Source organism: Lampris incognitus, chromosome 19 (genome assembly GCF_029633865.1).
Source record: "Lampris incognitus isolate fLamInc1 chromosome 19, fLamInc1.hap2, whole genome shotgun sequence".
Classification (NCBI taxonomy): Eukaryota; Metazoa; Chordata; class Actinopteri; order Lampriformes; family Lampridae; genus Lampris; species Lampris incognitus.
The window spans coordinates 28675419-28698912 of record NC_079229.1 but is presented as its reverse complement, the minus strand read 5'-3'; the positions used below and the strand labels follow the sequence as shown (position 1 = coordinate 28698912).

Below are 23494 nucleotides of genomic sequence, written 5' to 3'. Positions count from 1 at the left end.
TAAGGAGCAAAATAATCCAGTGAGTCAAGTAAATTCTTTATGAAACAGTCTGTTGAGGTATACTTGCATACATAACTGGAGAATTTGATTTATTGATTGAAAATAAGAATTTTGTCTTTCTTAACTAATTAATTGAAAATATGAACCTGTTTTGCTCCAGTGATCACAAACATTACTTACTATGTAAACAAGCCATTTACAGCATCAGAAACATTAGAAAAGCATTAGAAACTCAGATTTAGTTGTTGTTTAGTGTTAGTCCTTGTATTTGTTAAGAGATCTGTGACTCGACTTGGAAGTGATGGCAAGTTTCAATCCCGTGTTTTTGTAGTTTGGTAGTGGAGTGACTTCTGTTTCCATTTGAACTGCTGTAGCTTTATTTCTGAATTTAAAATGGCTAATCGGAGTTATTGTTTATTTCGCCCGAACTGCAAACTGTCTGTTATAATCCATGGTTTGCCATAGTCCTGCAGCTCCTTCACTTCCTATAGGGGTACAATACTGTATGCTGAACAGTATGTTTAAATACACGAAAAAGACACACACACAGGAGAGGTCACTGAATGCTTTGACACAACATAGGTATTGACCGCATTTTTTTTCTGGGTGAGTTTCAACAATATCTTGAGCCAATGAGCCCACTTTCTGCCGGCATGACAAATATACTACACATGACTAACTCAAAGACGCACTCCTGAATTAGACAAGGGAGCGAGTTTCACTAATTTCTGTAAAAAATCTTCCCAACTGTGTGGCATGGCGTTCTCAGTCACCAAATTCAACTCATACCCAGATAGCAAAGTTGCTGTGGCCCGGACCCGTCCCGACACTTTCATCCAGCCCACATACCGCGTGGAATGATGGCGCTTGGGTAGTCTGCTCCTGTTTGCCAGATCTGGGCCAGGACCAAGCCATAGCAATGCTGCATATGCCACATATATGTGCTAAAGGTGGCCCATATTTGTTTTGTGATATTTGGGCCATATTCACCATTTACCACACGGGCCACTTCAGGGTCACATCCAGATTAGATGTTGCCAAGAGCACCGCATCTTTGCCAAAAAAGGCCCACATTTGATTTGGCATATTTGGGCCATATTTGCTATGATACATGTGGGCCACTTCAGGCAATGATGTGGCACTGATGGCCTTCTTCTGGCCCTGACAAAATGGGTGTGAGCCTGAAGTGGCCCACATCCGGATGCTATCTGGGTAACCAAAGACTCAAACTGTTTTTACTCCTTCCTTACAATATTTTCGAAAACATTTGAACGTCAATGCCAGCGAGGGAAATTGAGGCTCCCCTGATGGCAGACCAACACCCCGTTTACGCTGTTAGGTGTAGAAAAATTCATGTTCATCGAATCCATGTTGAGATGGTTTGACAAGGTCTTCTGCGTACATGTTGGGAGATTTCCTCGGCGTTTGTGTGTCTGCTGAAATGTTACTATCGGGCACGATCCAACTCCTAACTTTAACGACACAACCTTTTCCTCCTAGCTTGTAAGGTTTTACTTGCTAGACTGCAGGCCTTCTAGGAAGGCGTGTAAACGCCATCGAATTGATTAAGGCATGCACATTTGAACTTAAGCGAAACAGTTATTTTCACAGGTGCATTGTAACATTTGGATAGCTTTCAGGACTCAGATCAATGTATTCCATTACGGAAAGGAAACCCAAGTGCAAAGCACCGAGTGTTGCGACCGTATCTGACTGATAACCTCGGTACTGTTCAAACGCTGTTTGCAGCTTCGGAGCATAAGGGGGAATGGCGAGGAGCTTCAAACAAGGCGCGACACGTGAAGTGAAGCTAGGCATGATGTCAAATCACCTTTAACCTTGATCAAAGTATTCATTCCTTTTGATCGCCAGAAACGTGGCTTGTATGCGTGTGCGTGTGTATGTGTGTGTCAAGAGCCTCCATTCTGTTTCACACGCTTCCGTGAGAGGAATGCTCATCATAGAATATTTTGACAGCAAAATGAATGGACATTATACTGCATGTTGATGGATTGAGATATTTGACAAGGTTTCTTATCTGCACTAGGTAAACTCAGATATGCCCCCTCCCTCCCTTCCCCTCCCCTTCCCTTCAAGGCTGTGCTGCAGACTCTCTCCATTGTGCCCGGCTATCGAGCCATCTCTTAATATGCCCAGACATGTTAGATTTGATTCATGGGCTGCTGAGCTCTCTCTATTTGCCACAAGCATCTGTCATCCCGCAGCTATTGGGACTGAGTGGAGATATCAAATGTAATATTGTAGTTATAAATCATCTGGATTGAAATGTGCCACGATGTGGAAATAGATATCCCCTTCTGCCTGGAGGCGGTACCCAGGGTAGGATATATACTAACCAAAACGTCTGGGTTCGTCCGGAGGGCCTTTTATTTTCTGTCCTAGGTATCACTATGTGTGTGTTTTAATTGTAGTTTGCTGGGGCACCCTCTGTTGACACCAGGGGACCAATTATAACGACGAGGTTTGCCCTGGGTACAAGGTTATTGTATAATATACCAAGGCGAAAGCATGAACAGGGCTTTTTGGAGCGCTTTGGTGAACGCTGCAATAAATGAAATTAAACTAATGTTAGCAATAAAAGGGAAGCGAAGACGAAACTGTTAGCTCTGCCCCCAAATTCAATTGAAATGAAGTTAGGATCAACGTAAATCATTTTCACATTGCGTCTTTTGATCAAAGCCATAAGACCACAATGTGATAACGGCACAAATACTGGTGATGTGTTTCCAGATAGCATCCGGATGTGGGCCACTTCAGTCAGTGATGCAGCACTGACGGCCTTCTTCTGGCCCTGACAAAATGGGTGTGAGCCTGAAGTGGCCCACATGTATAGTAGCAAATATGGCCCAAATATGCCAAATCAAATGTGGGCCTTTTTTGGCAAAGATGCGGTGCTCTGGGCAACATGTCATCTGGATGTGACCCTGAAGTGTGCCGTATGGTAAATGGTGAAAAGGCCCAAATATCACAAAACAAATATGGGCCACCTTTGGCAAATATGTGCCACATGCGGCATTGCTATGGCTTGGTTCTGGCCCAGATCTGGCAAACAGGAGCGGACCGCCCAAGTGCCATCATTCCACGCGGTGTGTGGGCCGGATGAAAGAAAGGTGAAAGTCGAGAGTGGGACGGGTCCTGGCCACAGCAATTTTGCTATCTGGGTTGGGTAAAGGTGCATGTGGCGTGGATGCCAAGACCCCCCCCCCCCCAGTACTGTTATACACTGTCAACTTAGCTTACACTGCTTTGAACTGAAATGACACATCTCGGAAAAATGGAGACTGAGATCAAATATTCAGTCTGAAAACCGGTTGAAACTAGACCATCATTAAATCCATTTAAAAAGATTAAAACCATGCAAAATTCAATGCTGTAATAACTCCCCGTCTTGCTGTCTCCCACACCCTCGTATAGCAGCAACAGCGGGGTTGTTTTATGCTTAGAAATCTCACAATCGTCTGGACTGGTGCAGCCGAGTTCACCTTCATGTGGTATTAGCCTGCACACCACTTCATAGTTTGGGTGCAATGTGTAAACAGCAGAGTGTGTGAGGTTTTATAGAGCTCTGATTCCCTCCCTCTCTGTGCACATCTCTGCAAAATGGGGCCGGCACATCCGGTTGGTTGCTAGATAGTTAAGCGACGACGGCTGAGCGTTTGGTGTGTTATTTGTGAGGCCTAGTTTGCTTTTTTTTATTTTCTAAATTAAGAATCCCGACAGCTGCTCCATTCAATATGAGTGTAATTGCTCTGACGTCATAATCTAATTGTTCCTGCCCGACGTCGACTCGGACCCACAAACGGCGTGTTTAATGATGGGCTGCGCCAAAGCACGGCGACACAGCTGCAGCTGGAACGGTGCGGTTTCTTAAACGCCTCTCACGTCCGCATGGGAGCGCACGTAAAGGGTCACGTCCGCCTGACGAAAGACGCGTTCGCGTGAAGCGAGCGAACCAATCACAAGACTCCGCTGATGACGTAATTGAATCCACGACCGTTAAAAAAAAAGAAGTATGCTTGAAGTTTGTTTTATTTATTAAGTAAACTTAAGAAGTAAAGTTCAAGTGTATTATAGCGAATTCGGGGGGCAGTCTAGCAGACCGTCGCCATGGCCGGGACGCGAACTTGTGTCTCCCGCTCCGCGGGCGACAACGTTAACCAGTAGACTAAAGGGTCCGACCCAGTTGCTCTCAAGGACCAACGTGTCTACTTATCCATGCACGTTACAATATTTAATATTGTAAACTACTAATAAGACACGTTAGTCCCTAGCTAATAGGTCTGGCCCTTTAGCCGAGCGGTTAGCGATGTCGCCTTGTGATGCAGTACACCCCGTATCGAATCCCGCACCGGGCAAGAACCTAACCGGTTACAATGTCAATGTGCTAGTAGTATACTTGTAAGTATACTTAAGTAGAATTGAGCATGTTTCTTATAAGTGCTTAAAAAGTAAACTGAAAGCATACTCACCGATTTGTAGTTTAAAATATGTGTACTAATAACACACTTGAATAAACTACTTTTTTTTTAGGGGAAGGGTTGCCTCGCGGGTGATTTCAACACAAGCGCTTTTTTTTCAAGAATGGCTGGAAACCGGGCGGGTTCAGATGGAAGGGAGCTCCGCTCAGACCGCGCAGAGGATGAAGCTGGTGTAAACTACTAATAAGACACGTTAGTCACTGGTTAACGGGTCTGACCCTTTAGCCGAGCGGTTAGTGATGTCGCCTTGTGGTGCAGTACACTCCGTATCGAATCCCGCACCCGGCAAGAAAATAACCGGTTACACTGTTATCCATAACTCTTGCATACCGCCATCTCTTTTCAAAACTCATTTTTACAACATGGTTTTCAATTAGAGTTTGTAGTGGTTATAGGGATACATAATTCCCCTTTATTGAGCTAGTAGGGACGTTGGTTTACAGCTGCTGTTTCCTCGGTTCGGGTTTACTGTGATACTCTTCCGCTGCGCGGGGTTTTTGGGTTGTTGTCGTAATGGTGAAGGAACAAATGGTGCACGTTGTGCAGCCGAAAGAGAAAATTGTCACAACTCCTGCTTGAGCTCCTCCACAAGTTTTTCTTTTTGTGTCGTGCTTTTATTCATTTTTTTCTCAAGATTGTGTGTTTCTTTTTGTCGAATGCATTGTGTATTTTCTGTTTTTATGTCTGTGAAGCACTTTGTAAACTTCTTTTTGGAAACTGCTATACGAATAAGGTTTATTATCTGCTGGGCTGTCCCTTCTCTCATCTATTCCAGCGTTGCCATGGCATTTTTGAAAAGGCGCAAGACGGCAGTGTTCCTGAATGTAACTGCACGTGTGAATAGTGAAAATCAATAGGGGCTTCTGAAAGGTTATCCCAGTAGTTTACCAGGAACTGTGGAAAAACACGGATTAGCTATTTGGTAGTTGTTGTTGTTGTTGTTTTTTTTTTTCTTATTTGCAAAAAACAGCAGTTGTATTTAAAGTTGCTGTAAGTCATAAAGGGGATAGGGGATTTTGAGTTAACGGTTGAGCTAAGTATTTCGCCGTTTAAAGGAATGATGCATATTCACAAAGGAGTTGTAGGAAATGGTACAAAGCAGGGCTGTTTGTACTCCAGGCTTTGGATGCCGCTTCGGCGGTGCTTTGCGGCTCGACAGCTGCTCGGAGGAGTGCGTTTGGCTTTGAGTGGTTACCGAGATGGGGAGCGGGAACAACGTGGCCGGCTGTTCTCGTGTTTGCTCCCGGACAAATGTCACCAGCTCTCGACAGGAGGCAAATCAAAATTTCGCCAGACGTTACAGGGTGAGAAGACCAACCCCTCAGTCTGTCTGCTGCAATCTTCAAAAAAGTAAAATTAACATTTTAGCTTGAGGACAGCAGATCTGTGTGTTGAGTAACTTCCCAGCAAGCAAAGAACGTCCCCAGCACGTCCCCTAAAGGTCCTCTCCGAACATCCGGTAAATGTCATTGTGGAGGGTTTTCATGACGTCACGGGGCCGTTATCGCGGGACGTCCCTGTAACGTCCCGAAATTACGTCAGGGGGCCGTTACTGCGGGACGTGACGTGACGTTATTGCCTCACGTAATTTCGGGAGGTTACAGGGACGTCCCCCAATAATGGCCCCGTGACGTAATTTCGGGACGTTACAGGGACGTCCCGCAATAACGGCCCCGTGACGTAATGAAAACCCTACACCAGGGGTCCCCAATAGGCGGCCCGCGGGCCACGTCCGGCCCGTGACGGGTTGATTTATGGTCCGCGAGAATTTTTGGAGAAATGCCAGAAGGAAGTTTTTTTTTAATTTCCCTACCAAGAAAAACCTTCTGATTTTTTTTTTTGGAAATAAAAAATTGTTTCTTCCTTCTGGTATTTCTACACATTTTGTTTGGGAACACTATTCCAAATATAACTTCAGCAATCAATCCAACAAGAAATGCTAACTTGTAACTATCAATCCCACCCCGCATTTCCCCTTGTGGGCTAGTCCGGCCCCCCTCACTTGCGTATCGACACCAAAACAAACTAACGAACAACATGCTGCTGGAGGTTGAGTGGCCCGTGGTTTTAAAGGTGGCCCTAAAAGTGGCCCGCTATGAAAAGTAATTGGGGACCCCTGCCCTACACAGTGTCATTTACCGGACGTTTGGAGAGGACCTTTAGGGGACATGCTGGGGGCGTTTTTTGTTTGCTGGGGAGTTACTCAACACACAGATCTGCTGTCCTCAAGCTAAAATGCTCATTTTACTTTTTTGAAGATTGCAGCAGACAGACTGAGGGGTTGATCTACCCACGGTCTCACCCTGTAATGTCTGACGAAATTTTGATTTGCCTCCTCTCGAGAGCTGGTGACATTTGTCTTGGAGCAAACACGGGAACAGCTGGCTGGCCACTTTGCTCCAACTCCCCATCTCAGTAACCACTCAAAGCCAGCGCACTCCTCCGAGCACCTGTCGAGCCGCAAAGCAACTCCGAAGCGGCATCCAAAACCGGGAAAGTCCTCTAGACCAGTGTTTCTCAACCGGGGGTCCGCGGACCCCTAGTGGTCCGTGGTGTAATTGCAAGGGGTCCGTGCAAATAAAATATCTTTAAAAAAAAGATCCTGACATTTATAGAAATAGGATTATTTTACTCAAATGTGACTGAGACCTTTATCTACCTAAACTATAAAGGGTAACAGGACTTTTTTTCTCTAATTACATCTGTTTCACAAGTGTAATTTATTGTATTTTAATAAGAGATCTCGCTCCCGTTTGCATTGTTAAAAGTTACTGCATAAAAATTCTGTTGTTACATATATCTGAAAGTTACTGAATACATATTCTGTTTTGTTACATATATCTGAAAGTTACTGAATACATATTCTGTTTTGTTACATATATCTGAAAGTTACTGAATACATATTCTGTTTTGTTACATATATCTGAAAGTTACTGCATAAGAATTCTGTTTTGTTAACTATATCTAAGTTACAACTGAAAGCTCTTATTTTTGCCCCAAAGAGTGAATAAATGCTATAATGCAATTTAAAATGCAGTTTCTACTGTTTCTATCAAATTGCAACCCCCCTCCCCCAAGATCAGGTGGAGGAGTCCTCAGGGTAGATCAAAAATACGCAGGGGGTCCAGGACCCCAAAAAGGTTGAGAACCACTGCTCTAGACGTCCCAGGGACGTTATTGCGGGGACGCCCCGAGAACATTATCGGGACGTTAAGGGAAAATCTAGACATCCTCGGGACGTCACGGGGACGTTATTACTCAGCGTCCCGAGGACATCACAGGGACATTAGGGGAAAGTCTTCTAGACATCACGGGGACGTTGATGGGATGTTCTTTGAACGTCTCGCGGTCCCCGTGACGTAATGAAAACCCTACACAATGACGTTTATCGGATGTTCGGAGAGGACCTTAAGGGGACGTGCGGGGGACGTTTTTTTTCCCCTTTCTTTTTTGCCAGGTTACTCCTCTGTTGTGTTGTTTTTAATCACCTGAAATTAAATAATGCTAATTTCAATTTCAAATGAATTGTTTTTTACTGTCTTGAGTCACTTGTCAGGATTTTTCAGAAAATGGTGTGCACATACTGTGTGATAGCAAAACTGCGCGTCATTTTCGTGCTTGCAAACTTTTTGACTAGAGGAAAAGTGTAAGCTATATGCTTCTGATCTCATTTTCATACTTTGCCAAACACCAGAGATCTTGCATGTAATACAGGCTGTGAGCCTGCTTGTAGGTATTCAGAGGAGAACTGTGCTGGTCTGTTGTGCCACTAGAAGACTGTTCCCTTGTGAGTGTAATATAAATGAGATGGTATTGATAGGGCAGTCAGTCTGAACGTCACCAATGTGTTGTAGTGTAATGAGGATTTTAGAGATCGAGGATCATGCCGAAAAATTCATCCTTACACATTCACAGCTATGATCAAACAATAATATGTCCACTTGGTCCACCGATTAACACAGTGGATCATCGCCCAATACAATATGGAAACCAAAAACTGTCAGACAGGTGCTATGTGATAGAGGAATTTGGCATTCAGCAATGGCAAAATGTTGGCACACATATAATCTCTCATCAAAATGGCAACAACAAATTAATGTAGCTGGTTTTGTGCTTTGAGAGCCAGCTTCTAAGACTTCATATAAGATGAAAAAGGGTGCATCCAAGATTGAAGGACTAGATGTTCCTCTCAGGGTAGCATGTGTGAGTGACCTGAATTATTCACGGTGTTGGGGAAAAAAAGAATGCAATGTTGACGCTAAGGCCTTTGACTTGTTCTGGTCTCCACTTCAACACCAAGTCATTAAACAGTATGGGCAAAGAAACTCAGAGGTCTAAATTATTCAGTGAAGGTCAAAGAAAAGGTCACGATGGCCTATTTCTGGGTCCTCTGTTGCCGCGCTGATGCTGCCATCTTTAATTCATGGCCGTTGTCTGGGCTGTCGCCTCGAGCTGGCGGCTGAGTGACTGAGAGTGACCTGCTTCCTTGGGAATTGTGGGAGAAACTCGGAGACGAATGTAATTTGTTGCACTGAGGCTGGGTCCCTTGTTCAGTCTAGATGACTTCACAGTAAGCTGCAGCCCCCTGCCAGTTGCAAGGAAATACACTTCATTAAAAAATACAAGTTTTGTTTGTGTATTGTTACTAAGGATTTATGACTTCCTTGTCTGTTGCCTTTTAATTTATCTTGTACAGTGATGGAACTGAAGGATTTTGGCCACTCACCAGCTGGGCTAGGGGCCAAGCAAAACAAGCTCAAAGGAATGGTTTTGATTTTTTTGAAGTCTATCAACTGCTCATGTATAATATGGGTAGGGTTCATTTTAACAGTCATCTGTCCTTTATTTTCAAATCGGACACCCTGTAGCTCCAGCTTGCAATCTGGAGTTGAATGCAGTTTAATGGTAGACAAAAATGATAAGGTATGGCATCAGAGAGGTGGGGCTAAATTGGCTGAAAAGTTATATGGGAAACAGACAACAATTTGTTCTGATAGCAGACTACAAATCAACATGCATGGACATTATTTGTGGAGTCCCGCAGGGATCAGTGTTAGGCCCTAAATTGTTTGTTCTGTATATCAGTGACATATGTGAGGTATCAAGTCTATTGAAATTAATTTTATTTGCGGATGACATGACCATTTTTTGTTTTTTGTTATATAATGGTTTTTATTCTTTATTGCTTTTTTTGTTTTTTATTGCATCATTCTGAGATAGATATTGAGAATGACATACTCTGATGTGTAAAAAACGAAGTTTATTATTTAGGTTTATTAATTGAGCATTAGAGAGGGGGCAGGAAATTATAAGTAGTAACTTTCTCCTGCTCCTTTTCAAACATATAATATTTGTTGGATTTTCTAGTGAGAATGCTTTTGTTGAATTCTTCTGGTCTTATTTTTCTCATTTGTTTTTTTTATACTTGGCCATTTTTTTCTTTTATTTTGCATGTTTTAAATAAAGACATTTGATTTGAGTGATCATTTTAAAACTTCAAAATATCCAAACTGTTCCTTTAAGATTGCACAGTCCACGGCAAAGTGCCAGTGAACTGAATAGCTTTCTTATTTATTACAAATACTTTACATATAGTAGCCATTTTAACACTTGGCAAAATCTCACTGGCCATCAATGATAGTAGACTGTAAGTTAAACTTACCTGGGACAAAAAAAAAATCACTCGTCACTGCAACTGAGTTGAATTTCCATCCCCTCAGTGCAAAAAGCAGCATTTTTACATCAGAAGATACTTTGAAATACCATCTTCATTATAAATGCAGTTATTTTTACTTTATTTTTACCTTAGGGGTGGTGGTGGAGTTGTTCACAATGTTTCTTTCCAGAAATAATCCAAGGTCTCTCCATGAATGTAGAACCAAGGCAGATCATCCAGTGTCAGTCATCCATGCCAAGGCAAACAACCTCGCTAAGCCAAATTGTTCAAGGATGGAAATACTTGGGGAAGGGTAAAGCGCAGTTGACAATAAAAACAAACTGTGATGGCTAATATGTGAGGTACATCTCTAACAGGAAGAGCAAACTGTACAGTGATGGGGAAGCGCTCAGAGCCATCTTTAATTTCAGCAGCCAAGTCCTTTAAATTAAATCTGTGGACATGGTGTCAGGCTGATGCTAATTTGCTTCAAGGTAATGTTCTTTTCCTCTGTCCCTGCTCCAGCCCTGTACTCTTTTCAAATCACTTGCACTTTTAATGTCATTGTCCCCTGCTGCACTGCGCTGAAATGTCTTTTTTGGCTGATAGCACAGGTGTGTGTGTGTGGGGGGGGGGGTGGTCAAGTGTCCTTCATAGAGGCCAAAACTGATAAAGATATGTTGCAAGGCCCAGAGAGTGAAGGAAATATCTTTTAAATTGCAGTAGATTCTCAGAGCGTCTATCCTCTATGCCAGAATCCCACAATGCTCCTTGGCCTCTTCACATCACAGATGGCATCGTGGTGGCATCGGCCAACCACCTGTGAGGTAATGTGGACAACCAGAAGGGTGCAGGTCTCTTAGCCTCACGGGCCAGAGCAATCTCATGAGCAGAGTAACTGTTTCTCATTATTTAGATATGGGGCCCAGCCTTCCTTTCGTTGTTGGTGGTATCAAAAGAAAGGGGCCTGTGCAGAAAGTAGGCAGCTGTTTGAAAGATTTAGTGACTGATCTGAGCAGGCTGTGCAATGGAGATGCTACATTGCAGATTTGTAAAAAATAATTCTGGGTGTGACAGCAATTTCTGGTAGTAATAAACAGGGATTATAGTTGTGCTGAGAAGTCGAACAGATATGACAGACGGCACGTAACGTACACGTGTGTGTCGGCTATTTTTTGGGAAAGCCTCTTGCTCTGTAAAACATATGACTTTGTCTCAGCCGCTGTAGTTGAAATTCACCTGTGTCATCGCTTTGTATGCGCCGTGGGTCAGGCCATGACTTTCTGGAATAGGTGCCTCCTCAGTGAATGAGAAGAAGGCCGGATGCCTCCCCTGGCCAAGTTCAGTGTGACTGAATCACGAGGTTGGTGTGGCTCGTGTCGTGGAAATTTACCTGTGAACACTCCGGAATCAAAAATGATTACACAAAAGCACTGCTGGTTGGTGATAAAAGACAATTAGTATTGTACAATACAGAGACAATTAGTGTTGTACAATTCGGAGCATACACGAGCAGGTGACTTCATGAGCCACCGCTCCGTATTCTCAAAGAAGGACACAAAGGGGTTGCTTTCCTTATATACCTTTTTCTGGACAAAGAAACATCTACTCAGTCAAATTCAGCCAATAATGCATGTACATTTCCTGTGCATTATACCATAGCTTGAACATCATCAGGTCATCTCCAGTTAAGGGGGGGGGGGCTCAGATAGGATCACAAGACACTGTGAGTTAAGCAGAACATAAACAAAGAGACTTGGGGGGGGCCCTTCTGAGAGCTTCCTGTATAATTTATCTCATGACAGCTCCTAGTAGTACAACATAACATACAAAGAGCCAAATAAGGTATAGGGAGAGACAGTCCTTACTCCTATCTGGGACGTTCAGACAGAGCCTGGTACGAGATGACATGACCTCCTTTAAAGCCAATTTGACTAACATGATATAGAGACTCAAATGCACAATGAAGACATGAGAGCTCTTGTGCCAATTTTCCTTCACGCTCGCAAGGCCACGGGAGTCTCTGACCTCCTGCTCAGGCCGGCATTTCACTCTTTCAGGATCTGTATTTGTTGCTGCTGTTGTTGTTTTTCCCCAGGCAAGATCAGTCAGTCCCAGAATAAAAAAAATATTGCAAGTATTTCCAATATTACCGCACACACCTAGCTCTGCTGTGAGAGCATATGGAGCCACTGTTGAAATGCAGTGGGACTTAATGTGATGGATACCGCTATCGAAAACAGTGAACACCTGGATCAAGTGTGGGTTAAGATGAAATGGAGGCTGATAATAATGGTCGTACTATTTTCTAACGAGAAGTGCTTAGTCATTTTTATGTAATTGCTTTTCGGTCCTCAAATGGGCTTTCCCCCTTTAAACTGCCTTTTATCTGGCTCTCTCCCCATCTCTGCTCTTATCTGATCCCGGAGGGTAGACATCCAACGCTGTTATGTCCCTGACATGCTGTGTAGCGGTCATCTCAGCATGTGTATGTGTGTGTGTGTGTGTTGTTCTATCTCGTGCATTTGCTGTCCACAGTGTCAGCTAGGTATATTATGGCAGGCACTCGGCATCTTGGGAAAATATCTTCGTCAAGCAGCTGTGGATAGAGGCCTTGAAGCCCGGGAGAGGTCTAGGCCACTGGTATTTACATGAAGCGAGTTTAATTGATTCAGAGTCCCCCTCCTGCATACTAATGACCTGTACTAGAAGAGGACCGCTAATGCTGAGAGCAGCTATTGCTTGTGTGCCCTCACATTCGTAGCCCCGTCGTTAATCTACTTTAATATCAGCTTTTTACATCAGCTCATTCCAAATGTACTTTTTGTTCTTGCGTGATTATCTATTCTCATAGAAAGATGTTCAGTATGATCAAAATATTGCTTTCACTCTGCACCACATATATACTACAGTGAGCAGTGATTTGGGGTCCAGCTGCCATCCACAGGTCCATTCGGTGTAAATGAGTTTGTGGTGTAACTCCTCATATCCATGGACCTTCTGGACTCTCCCTGTATCACCGTGAATCAGGTCACCCCGTGTCTATTCTGGGCAGGTAAACCTACATTCAGGCGATCTTGTGTTTGGCCTATATCACTGTCTACCAAATTGATTCCGTGCAGTCCTATATAACCTGTATGATGTATGCGGTACACATGCATTGGTGAGACAGAGGAAAGCTGTGTGACTCTGTGTCCAGATAGTCTAGAGAGTGAGTCTCTGTAAAATCTCAAAATGTTAAAAGGAAATTTTGTTTTTTGTTTTTTTACAACCTGGGTCTTAATTTAGTAGTTTTTGCCATAATGCATATTGATTATGATAGTGTTTTTTTTATCAGCGGCTTCATTGTAGAGATTTAGGACATGGGACCACCGCTGGACACACCTTTACAATGCCGTCTTACAGGGCAGCTGAGCATGAGTCTTAAACCTGTCCTTAAAACAACAACAGTAACAACAAAAGATACCCCTAGTGCCTAAATTAGTGGTCTGTTCCACTTGTCCGGTAGTTTATCGATGGTTACTACTGCCTATGATGAGTATAGGCTGCTCATTTCTACAAGCTGAACCAGGAAGTAGCTTAACAATTTGATCCACCACTGATAATACTGTGTAGTGGTTATGGGGCTACATAATTCCCCTTATTGAGCTGGTAGGAACGTTAGTTTACAGCTGCTGTTTCCTCGGTTCGGGTTTACAGTGACACACTTCCGCTGCGCGGGTTTTTGGGTCGTTGTCGTAATGGTGGAAGGAATAAATGGTGCACGTTGTGTAGCCGAAAGAGAAAGTTGTCACGACTCCTGCTTGAGCTCCTCTACAACTGGACATTTTGGGTTTTTTTTTACCCCCCCCCCACCTCTTTTTTTCCTCCACTCTTCCGAGCCGTCCCGGTCGCTGCTCCACCCCCTCTTCCGATCCGGGGAGGGCTGCAGGCTAACCACATGCCTCCTCCGATACGTGTGGAGCCGCCAGCCGCTTCTTTTCACCTGACAGGTGAGGAGTTTCACCAGGGGGACGTAGCGCGTGGGAGGATCACGCTATTCCCCCTCAGTTCCCCCTCCCCCCCTGAGCAGGCGCCCCGACTGACCAGAGGAGGCGCTAGTGCAGCGACCAGGACACATACCCGCAGACGCGGCTCCGACCAAGCCGGAGGTAAACACGGGGATTTCTGTATATATTCTCTTGTCTGTTTGCTCATGTTGTTCTTGTGTTGTATATTAACTATGTTGTATGTTTATTTTTTTGTACTATTTTATTATCCGAGGGTGCCTAACGTAACAACATCAGGGACTGCCGACGGAAACTAGTGTAAACTACTAATAACACACGTTAGCCCCTAGCTTACGGGTCCGACACTTTAGCCGAGCGGTTAGTGACGTCGCCTTGTGGTGCAGTACACCGCGTATCGAATCCCGCACTGGGCAAGAAAATAAGCGGTTACATTGGTGGCAGCGGTGGGATCCGGAAGTGTGCAGAAGTCTCTTCGGACGCGGGAAAACAAAGCGTGAGGGCGCGCTTCCGGGGAGGGTGACGACTGTAAACTACTAATAAGACCCGTTAGCCCCTAGCTAACAGCTCTGACCCTTTAGCCGAACGGTTAGTGATGTCGCCTTGTGGTGCAGTACACCTCGTATCGAATCCCGCACTGGGCAAGAAAATAAACGGTTACATTAGCCTATTAGCTAACTTGGGTACATTTACATTTTTTTTTAATGTGGATGAACGTACACTGTCCCTTCCCAAGTAACCATTTAAACCATTCGAACCGGAAGCCCCCCGTGTTGGTAGGCAACGGACTCGAGCGCCACGCTACCCGGACGCCGGGCAATAACGTTTTAATTGCGCCTTCATTTTCTCTTGCAAACACTCGGGTTTGGGTAATTAGCTCAAATTGGACTAAACAAAACATGGCCGACGCTCGTGCTCAGTTGCCCTGTAGGACGCCGTTGTAAAAGCCGAGTCCGGCGACGGGCCCGTGTCTAAAGTGTCCACAATAAAGCCGACCAAGGAAGAAACCACGGGGGCCAAAAATACGGAAATGAAGACCCAGATTGTTAAATAACATAAGTGTCCTTTAAGGGTTGACTGCTCTCCAACTCCCTCTTCATATGAAACAGGGCGGGGGGTGGAGTGTGAGTGGGTGTACGCCTATGGTGTAAACATAAATTAACCCCCCCCCAGATTTAAAAGAAGAAGAAGAAGAGGAAGAAGCGTGAAGCAAAAAATAACACCATTAGATAAATAATACTTAATTCACTGATCTGTTGAAGCCCTTTGAGGCTGTACTGGGCTAACTCGGCCCATCAGTCTGCTTCCCACGTACCCGCCTGGTGAAATTGATCCATAATGACACAGACATGGCGACACATGGTAAACACCCAATTGTGGCTTCGCTGTTTTGTTTGGAGATGAGGGTTTAGGTCATTTTGCCAGCTAAACTGTCTTGCACACAAACAGAACATGGCCATCCATTGTCAACATACATCATTAAGATATAGCCTGGATACGTTTTTTCCCCCCTTGCCCCCCCCCTCTCTCTCTCAGGCCCACATGAGGTTGGTATCTTTTTTTTCTCTTCTCCCCCGAGGTAATCAACAGCATCCTCTGTGATTGCATTTTAATTAAAAGGGCCCATTTTAATCATCTCTACCTTTGTGTCGGAGAGCGGGAATGTGGCGTTATCAATCCTATGCCCTGTCTATCACACACACACACACATACGCGCGCGCGCACACACACACATGCACACAATGTCTGACAAACTATGCTTGGGTGGATGCTTCATTAAATGGAAGGTTGTAATTAATATTGAGAGCTGACAAGGCCTCCTAGAGAGCCCAGTGGATTAAGCATGGGAGAGATGAGGTGGTAAAGTTGAATGGACTGACACTAATTGCGGAGGGCTGAGGTGTGCAGCCAAGAGGGACTGCGTAGCCCCCCAACCACCAAATAACTTTTCTGTGTTAGTCGAGTTTTATTATGTGTTAAATTTCTCCGCGGCGGACGCTTTGTTGGGCGTCTAGAGTGTACGTCGATCTTAAGGGAGATTCATAATGGGTTGTAACTTGAGAGAGGCGTGTGAGGGGAAGGAAGGTGGGGTAAAGTCTCGAGTTTAGTTTGATGGGTTTCGAGGAGCTCTGGTGACCTCTGCTCCGGGCACACCGCTATTATCATTTCCAGACGTGATTCTCTCTGAATCTGTTTTGTTGCGGGGAGTTGGAGTGACCTTACACTCCTGTGATGACGCATTGTGCCGTACATCATTAAACAACCATTTTTGCCGACATTTTGACTCCATTACTCTCAGAAAGTGCAATTTGGCGGAGATATGCCCTTGTCTCCCCAAATAAAATGGCTGCAAATTGCGCCGGCACAATCAAAATGGCCAGGTAATTTAGCCTGTAATAATCATATCAGCATAATGTCCTTAATGACAGGCATGGAAGAAAACCTCAGAAACCAGGAAAAACCGATGCCTGAAAAGTTCTCCTCTCCTCCGCACCCCTACCTATTATCTCTCCTTTTTGTGTGAAGGGATTAATAGACTCCTCACAGCCATCTCTCCCTCTCATTAAAGAAGTCTAACCAAGGCCTCTCCTCTGACTCAGTCTGTTCTTTATTCATGACCACGGACGACTCACCGCTGTCTGTCGGGGCTGAGAGGACGCATCCGATTCTGTCGCTTCTGCTTATGAACGGAGATGAAGAAAGGGAGGTGGGAGAGTGCAGGGAAGAATGCTTAAGAAACACAGCCCAGCGTTTTGTAGCTTTGCCTCGAGGACTGTCGTGGTGTGCCAACATCATGGAGCGCTCCGTTTTGTACTTGAGCATTTTGTGCGTATGACCTTATGGACGTTGGAGAGGGCTGCCGTACTCGGGAAAAATCAGTCAAATTGGACGCTGTAGGCGGCTCGCCGCTCGGCTGAAAGCACCACATGACTGGTTCATTTTGACCTCAGAATACGTAGCAGTATTTTGTTTCAGAGAAAGCACATTAGCTTCAAGTGTGCTTTAACATAGCGCCACGCATCCTCTAAACATTCACCGCCAAAGGAGAGATTTGACACAATTCCTCCTATCACCACCTCCTTTTTTTTCCCAGCTCACCCTGTTTATAGAGAAAGGTGGACGTGGAGGATCTCCTCTGCAGACTGGAGAACTGAACAGCCAGCTCCTGTGTGTGTCCGTGTGTGGGCCGCGACTCCCTGTATGTGAAATATGAACACAGGGAGCAGCTACCCATAATGCCCCTGCCATTTGTTAATTTATCAGTCTGGATCGCCCAGCCTCGATGCAGGCATCAGTGTTCATTAATATTCATGTGATATTCATATACTGCCCGCGGAGTTGGGGTATTAGTGGCAGGGACGGGACAGAAGAAGCTACACTAATTGATGATTGATGTCTGTGCTATTATCAGCCCTTCTCAAACCAAGAGCTAATCCAGTATTGACTGGTACTTCTAGAAAGTGGCGCCTCAGAAGGAGTCTATGCAAAATTAACTCCACGCTTTAATTGGACGTTGTTATATAGTCCCCGGGCGTCATAGTGGCTTGGTGGTTTGGACTGTTGCTACACATCCATACGCTTAAAGGGACAAATGGCGCCTGCTTTACATTACTGCATATTTTCCAAAGCTTGCCGTCATGTTTCAGATTTTTGAATGTGTTTGTCCTACCTTCCAGGCAGCCGTTGGTGTCCATTAATTTCTGTACGGTATGGAAACCGACTTGCAGAGGCTTGAAACTTGCTTGTGATAGGTAATCCATTACAGTGGAAAAACCTGTCGGTGTTATTTTATGTCCAAGTTATGCTATCGTTTTGCGGTAATGAAAGTGTGGATTGTTGTGAAAGGTCTTCCAGATGGTGCAGCCGAGTTTTAAGGCTGGGCTGCAGAACAGCATAGCATTCACAAAGCGTGTTGTCGCGAAATCAGATCTGGAGGACAAATGATAATCAAGCATCGAAGTTGTGAAAAGGATGGGAATTTGGTGGCGTCCTGCGCCGGAGAGTGCTGTCAGGGAGCCGACTCAAATCATGGACGTCCGAGGGCACTGGAACGCACCACCCAAGCTAGTTTCAGGTCTCCTCTGTGAGTTCATGTTCATAATGCCCTGAAATGAATGGAAACCCAACGGCCCCCAGGAAAGTAGGAAGTACTGATCCAAAAATCTACAGCACTGTGGTATGCTTTGGAAAATAGCCAGGAGTAATGTAAAGTCTACACCATTTGAAGTTAATTAGGATGAAACTTGTAAAAACACCGGTATGTCCCTTTATTCATGGGCGTCTTTCAGGTGCTGTCCTCGAACTGTCTGAAAACATGCAGGCTAGGTAAATTGGAGACTGTTTTTGTGTGTGTGTGTGTACTGTGGTTCTCCCTATGCTCCAGCCCCCCCCCCTCCACCATGAATGGGATTAGACTGAAAGCATGAACACAGCACTCGTTTGGTTCATTTTATTATTGTCTATATTAAATCAAAAGAAGACAACAGTCCACGTAATGTGCTCCCTGCCCCCTATTTCTGTCCCTGTCTGAGGACATTTGACCTAGTTTTGTTGCTGGTATCCTCAGTGGATTTTATGACGCTAATTCGAGAAAAAAATAGTATCTGGTTCGATAATCAAATTATTTATTTGTCAAATCAGTGCTCCGGGGCTTTCAGTGTGCAGCCTTTTGTACGTTTTGCATTTTATTGCGTCGGCACAATAATACAGTTGTTTTTCAGAAATGCCTGCGGTGTTGGTTATGACTGTGATACATTTTGTATTGTAACTCCCCCCCTCTCTCGCTCTCCCCCCTCTCCCCCCTTCCTTTCATCCTCTCTCGCCCACAGGTTGCCTGTTTGAGGATGAGCTCTGTACTCAGTACGAGTTCTGCACCAACGGTGAGTCAACTTCAGAAAAGAGCTACCTCTTAGACTCGGCTACAGAGCCGTACGCCCACCACACTTCATCATAGCACGTCGCCCCGCCAGAGTAAAGCGCCATTGACGCAAGACAATTCTGAGGGCCTCGGTGCTACTGCTAATCACTTGAGGATCTATAGATAGCGCAGTGAGGGACTACAGGGCTCGTGGGCAGCCTCTATTGTGCCTCAATTTAGATTTATGAGTCAAGCGTGGAAACAAAGCCCTTCAGACATCTGGGGGCCAAGGCTTCACAGTAGGGTGCAGCATGGTGAGGATTAAGAGCGGTTATCTTGGTGATGGCGGTGATGATGGAGGTGATTGTGATAATGATAATGGATTGATTTTTTTTTTCATAGCATTTGGATGGCACTCAGGCTTAGCGGTTAGCATTGTCGTGTCACATCAAGATGGTCGTGCGTTTGATCCGAATCCAACTACGGGGATCATGATGCGTTCTTGCCACCATGTTTTCACGGGTTTACTCAGTCTGGCTACTCCAGTTTCCCTCCATAGTTCAAAGACATGCACGTTAAAGGGATAGTTTGGGTTTATTGACATAATGTGGCATGGCTAATACGTCAGCGGTGTAGTCAATGCATGGACGTTACCTTGTGCAGTGAGTCCTGCGGTCGGAGATGTAGCTGCTTGCCTCACCGAGACAAAACGATGAACCGCAGCTAATAAAAACATTTTAAGCCTAATAATACACGCAAACGTACAATAACCATCCACAAAGCAATACGTCCTTTACATATTTCCGATGCTGAGTTCTCCTCTCCGACCACTCTATATTTCAGAACTATTTTTTTTGTTATTGACGTGTTACTACGCACTGCAGCCTGTTCACACGGCTGTAGCGCGTTCTCTTTGAAAACGGCTGACATGCATTGCAAACAGACTGCAGCGCGTAGTAACACACCCGTGTTTGTCAATAATAAAAAGTAGTTCAGAGATAGAGAGTGGGCCAAGAGAAGGCTTGAGCATTAGAGATACTTGAAAAATTTTGTATTGTTTTGTGGGTGATTAGTGGGGTTTTTTTGTGCATGTTTAATTAGCCAACAGTTAAGCATGCAAAAAAAAATGTATGGGTTAATTATGGGTTAAAATTGAGTCCCCCTCCCCCCCTTGTTCTCCCCAATTGTATCCGGCCAATTACCCTACTCTTCCGAGGTGTCCTGGTCGCTGCTCCACCCCCTCTGCCGATCCGGGGAGGGCTGCAGACTACCACATGCCTCCTCCCATACATGTGGAGTCGCCAGCCGCTTCTTTTCACCTGACAGTGAGGAGTTTCACCAGGGGGACGTAGCGCATGGGAGGATCACGCTATTCCCCCCAGTTCCCCCTCCCTCCCAAACAGGCGCCCCGACCGACCAGAGAAGGCACTAGTGCAGTGACCAGGACACATACCCACATCCGGCTTCCCGCCCACAGACACGGCCAATTGTGTCTGTAGGGACGCCCGACCAAGCCGGAGGTAACACGGGGGGTTAAAATGTTTTTATTAGCTGTCCCCATATGCCACGGTTCATTTTGATCACAGGACTCATCATCGATCAAGGTATTGTCCATGCATTAATAACATAACAAGGGAGTAACTCATACCACATTATATCAGGAAATCCAAACGAGTCCTTTAAGTGAATTGGAGTCTCTAAATTGCCCATTGGTATGAATCGTGTGTGTGTGCATGTTGAAATAGTGACCTATCAAGGATTTGTCCTTGCCCTCTTGCCCAGTGCATGCTGGGAAAGCCTTCAGCCCCCTGCTACCCTATCTTAATTGTAGCGAGGTAATAGGAAATGGATGAATAAATGAATGGATAAATAGCAGTCCTCTAAACAAAGGAAAAACAAAACAACTGACATCGATCAATGAAGCAGCAAAAAGACAAATAACTATAGCAATTAAAGTCCTAGCCATGGGGGGGGGGGGCAAACAGAGAAAAATCAAATAACAGATCAGGCAAAGGCCTTATTAGGTTTTGAGGGGAGACTTAAAAGATGACGCTGAATCTATCAGCTCCGTCAGTCCTCCTGTGAGTCTCTCCAACCCCTGTTCACCTGATTAACCTGAAGCTGAGGCTCAGGCTCCAGAGGTATATGGTGTACTTATCCGCCATACCGGGGGGGGCGGGTGGGTGGGGGGCACAGGCATCACAGGCAGATGTGTACGTCTCTGTCAGCCGTTGCCGGGAGAAACACCATGTACAGGCGGGGCGGGCGTGACTTTTCATGGCCGGTCCTTCATGCGGAGTCACGCAGCAAAGTTTTCCTACCATAAACGACTGATAGGATATCAATACCGTGAGCCGTTGGGAAAGTTTAACATACCTGGACCTCCAGCTCAAAGCCTGGACCAACTGCCTGCCGCAAATCCACGTCTCTCCAAGTGTCGCCGAACGTTGGGGGGCATCCATCCTTTGCACTGGCACACACATAGTGATTAAATGCCGTCTCCGAAAAAACGGCGTGTTTGTTTTGTTTGGCGGGGTCTTGCTGACTTCATTTGCTCTAGGCAGACTCATTATGAAATCAATTTCACAAATGAGGTGAAACCAACAAAGGAGCACTTGGCGTTTTGATGCTGCGCTGTTTATTCCTCTAACTCCCTGACTTGTAACTTTTTACTTATTTATTTTTTGGAAAAAAAAACGAAAAAAAACGAAAAAAGATATTTTAATCTATCAATTCCCCTACACTTGTCTCTAGACTCACAGCATGTCAGAGAAGCATGTTTGTACGTCTCCGGCCTCATTTCTTGCAGCACATCAACCCTGCGTGTGTGTGTGTGTGTGTGTGTGTGTGTGTGTGTGTGTGTGTGTGTGTGCGTGTGCACGTGTACTGCTATCTTTGTGAGGACCAATTTGAGTTTGTTTCTAACCATCGCAGTGAGGACATGTTTGCAAAGTGAGGACATTTTGGCTGGTCCTCGCTTCTTTAAGGCTCTGCTTCAGGGTGAGGACTTGGGTTCAGGTTTAGGATTAGCATGCAGTTAGGGTCGGGGTTAGGGATGTAGTAGTTCTGATGGTTAAGGTTAGAGTTAATGGCTAAGGAATGAATGGAGTCAATGAGGGGTCCTCACAAAGATAGGAGTACAAACGTGCGCGTGTGTGCGTGCGCGGTTGTGTGTGTGTGTGTGTGTATGTATGTGAGTGGGGGCTGAAGAGCTGAAAGGAAAAACATTCTGACTTTAATTACACAGACCACTTCAGTACAGAGGGGAGCTATGTGCAGCCTAATAGACGGAAATTGCTGACACCTCGAAGGAAATCTAACCAGAGGCAAAAAAGAGCAGTGGTGTGTGTGTGTGTGCGCGCGTGTGTGTGTTTGGGGGTGGGAGGTGTGGGGGGGGGGATTTGCTCCATATTAAGTTACACGAGGCTATTAAACAAAGATATATATAATGCGAAAGAGATATTCTGGTTCTGATCGTTCCCGTTCCATTTTAATGAGATTTTACGACTTCTGTCTCCTTCCTCCTTCATGTTTTTTCGTCTTCTCGGTATATCTTGTGTTTTACTGCCCATCAGCGGCAGGAGACCTGCCCATGGGGGCATACGAACCAATAGGGAAAAGAGAACAATGTGAGCACGGCTCATTGCTCACACACTAAAATCTCATTAAAGCCTCCGTGTTCAATAAAGGGAACGGGCCAAAAGAGATTAATGTTGGATCGATGCGGTACCTCTTTGTGGTGCATAAGAAGGCGTGGGTTAGTCTTCCCACAACAGTCCTCTGCATATACCCTAAAATAGGGGTTCTCTAATATTTTCCTGTCACAAAAAGACACAAAATAGACGGCAGAACCCTATTTGAGGAGAATGTTATGCGTGATATGATATGTGATGTGTTTTCATCAAGCCCAAATTGAGCTGTCAGTGCCGTACGTTGCAATGGGCACATAATATTGGTGAGAATGAAATGGATGACTAGCATTGCCATTCATTTTACACTTAGGATGATTTTCTCATTTCGCTGGCGGCTACCTGGAACCCCTTCAAGGACCCCCCCCCCTCCCCCCGGAGGTCCCCGGGCCCTCTCTTTGGAAACCCCATCCCTCAGACCGCTCCCTGCTACCCTCCGCTGTGTCACGGACTAAGCAGCTGCGGCGCAGATAGAGAATGAGTGGGAGTAACTAGGACTGCCATCTAAACCCAGCCCGGAGTCCCTGAAGGAGTAACCTGGTTTAATCCGTGCCGGGCCAACCGCGATCTCTCATCATGGCTGTTGCCATGCAGGGCGGCTGAATGGAGGGAAGGAGTCCTAGAGGGAGCTCTACTCCCCGTGATCTGATAACCAAACATGGCTATAAGCAGAGTTTCATATGGTTCTGCTTAACCTTGGTTGTTTCCAGTCATTAGCAGCATCTGCAGGCAGCGTGTAGGAGGAGGTCGTTTCAAAACCGGGATTTCTGTTAGAGGCGGGGAAA

At 45.2% G+C, this 23494-nt stretch overlaps 1 protein-coding gene across 1 annotated transcript in view; it reads left to right on the top strand.

Moving 5' to 3' along the window:
* The window catches only part of ptprn2 (protein tyrosine phosphatase receptor type N2), a 192591-nt gene that overhangs the window by 2468 nt on the left and 166629 nt on the right, over nt 1–23494 (top strand). The window contains exon 2 of the mRNA XM_056299232.1: nt 18992–19042. Within this exon, the coding sequence (XP_056155207.1) occupies nt 18992–19042 (51 nt within the window). The remainder of the gene's footprint in view (nt 1–18991; nt 19043–23494) is intronic.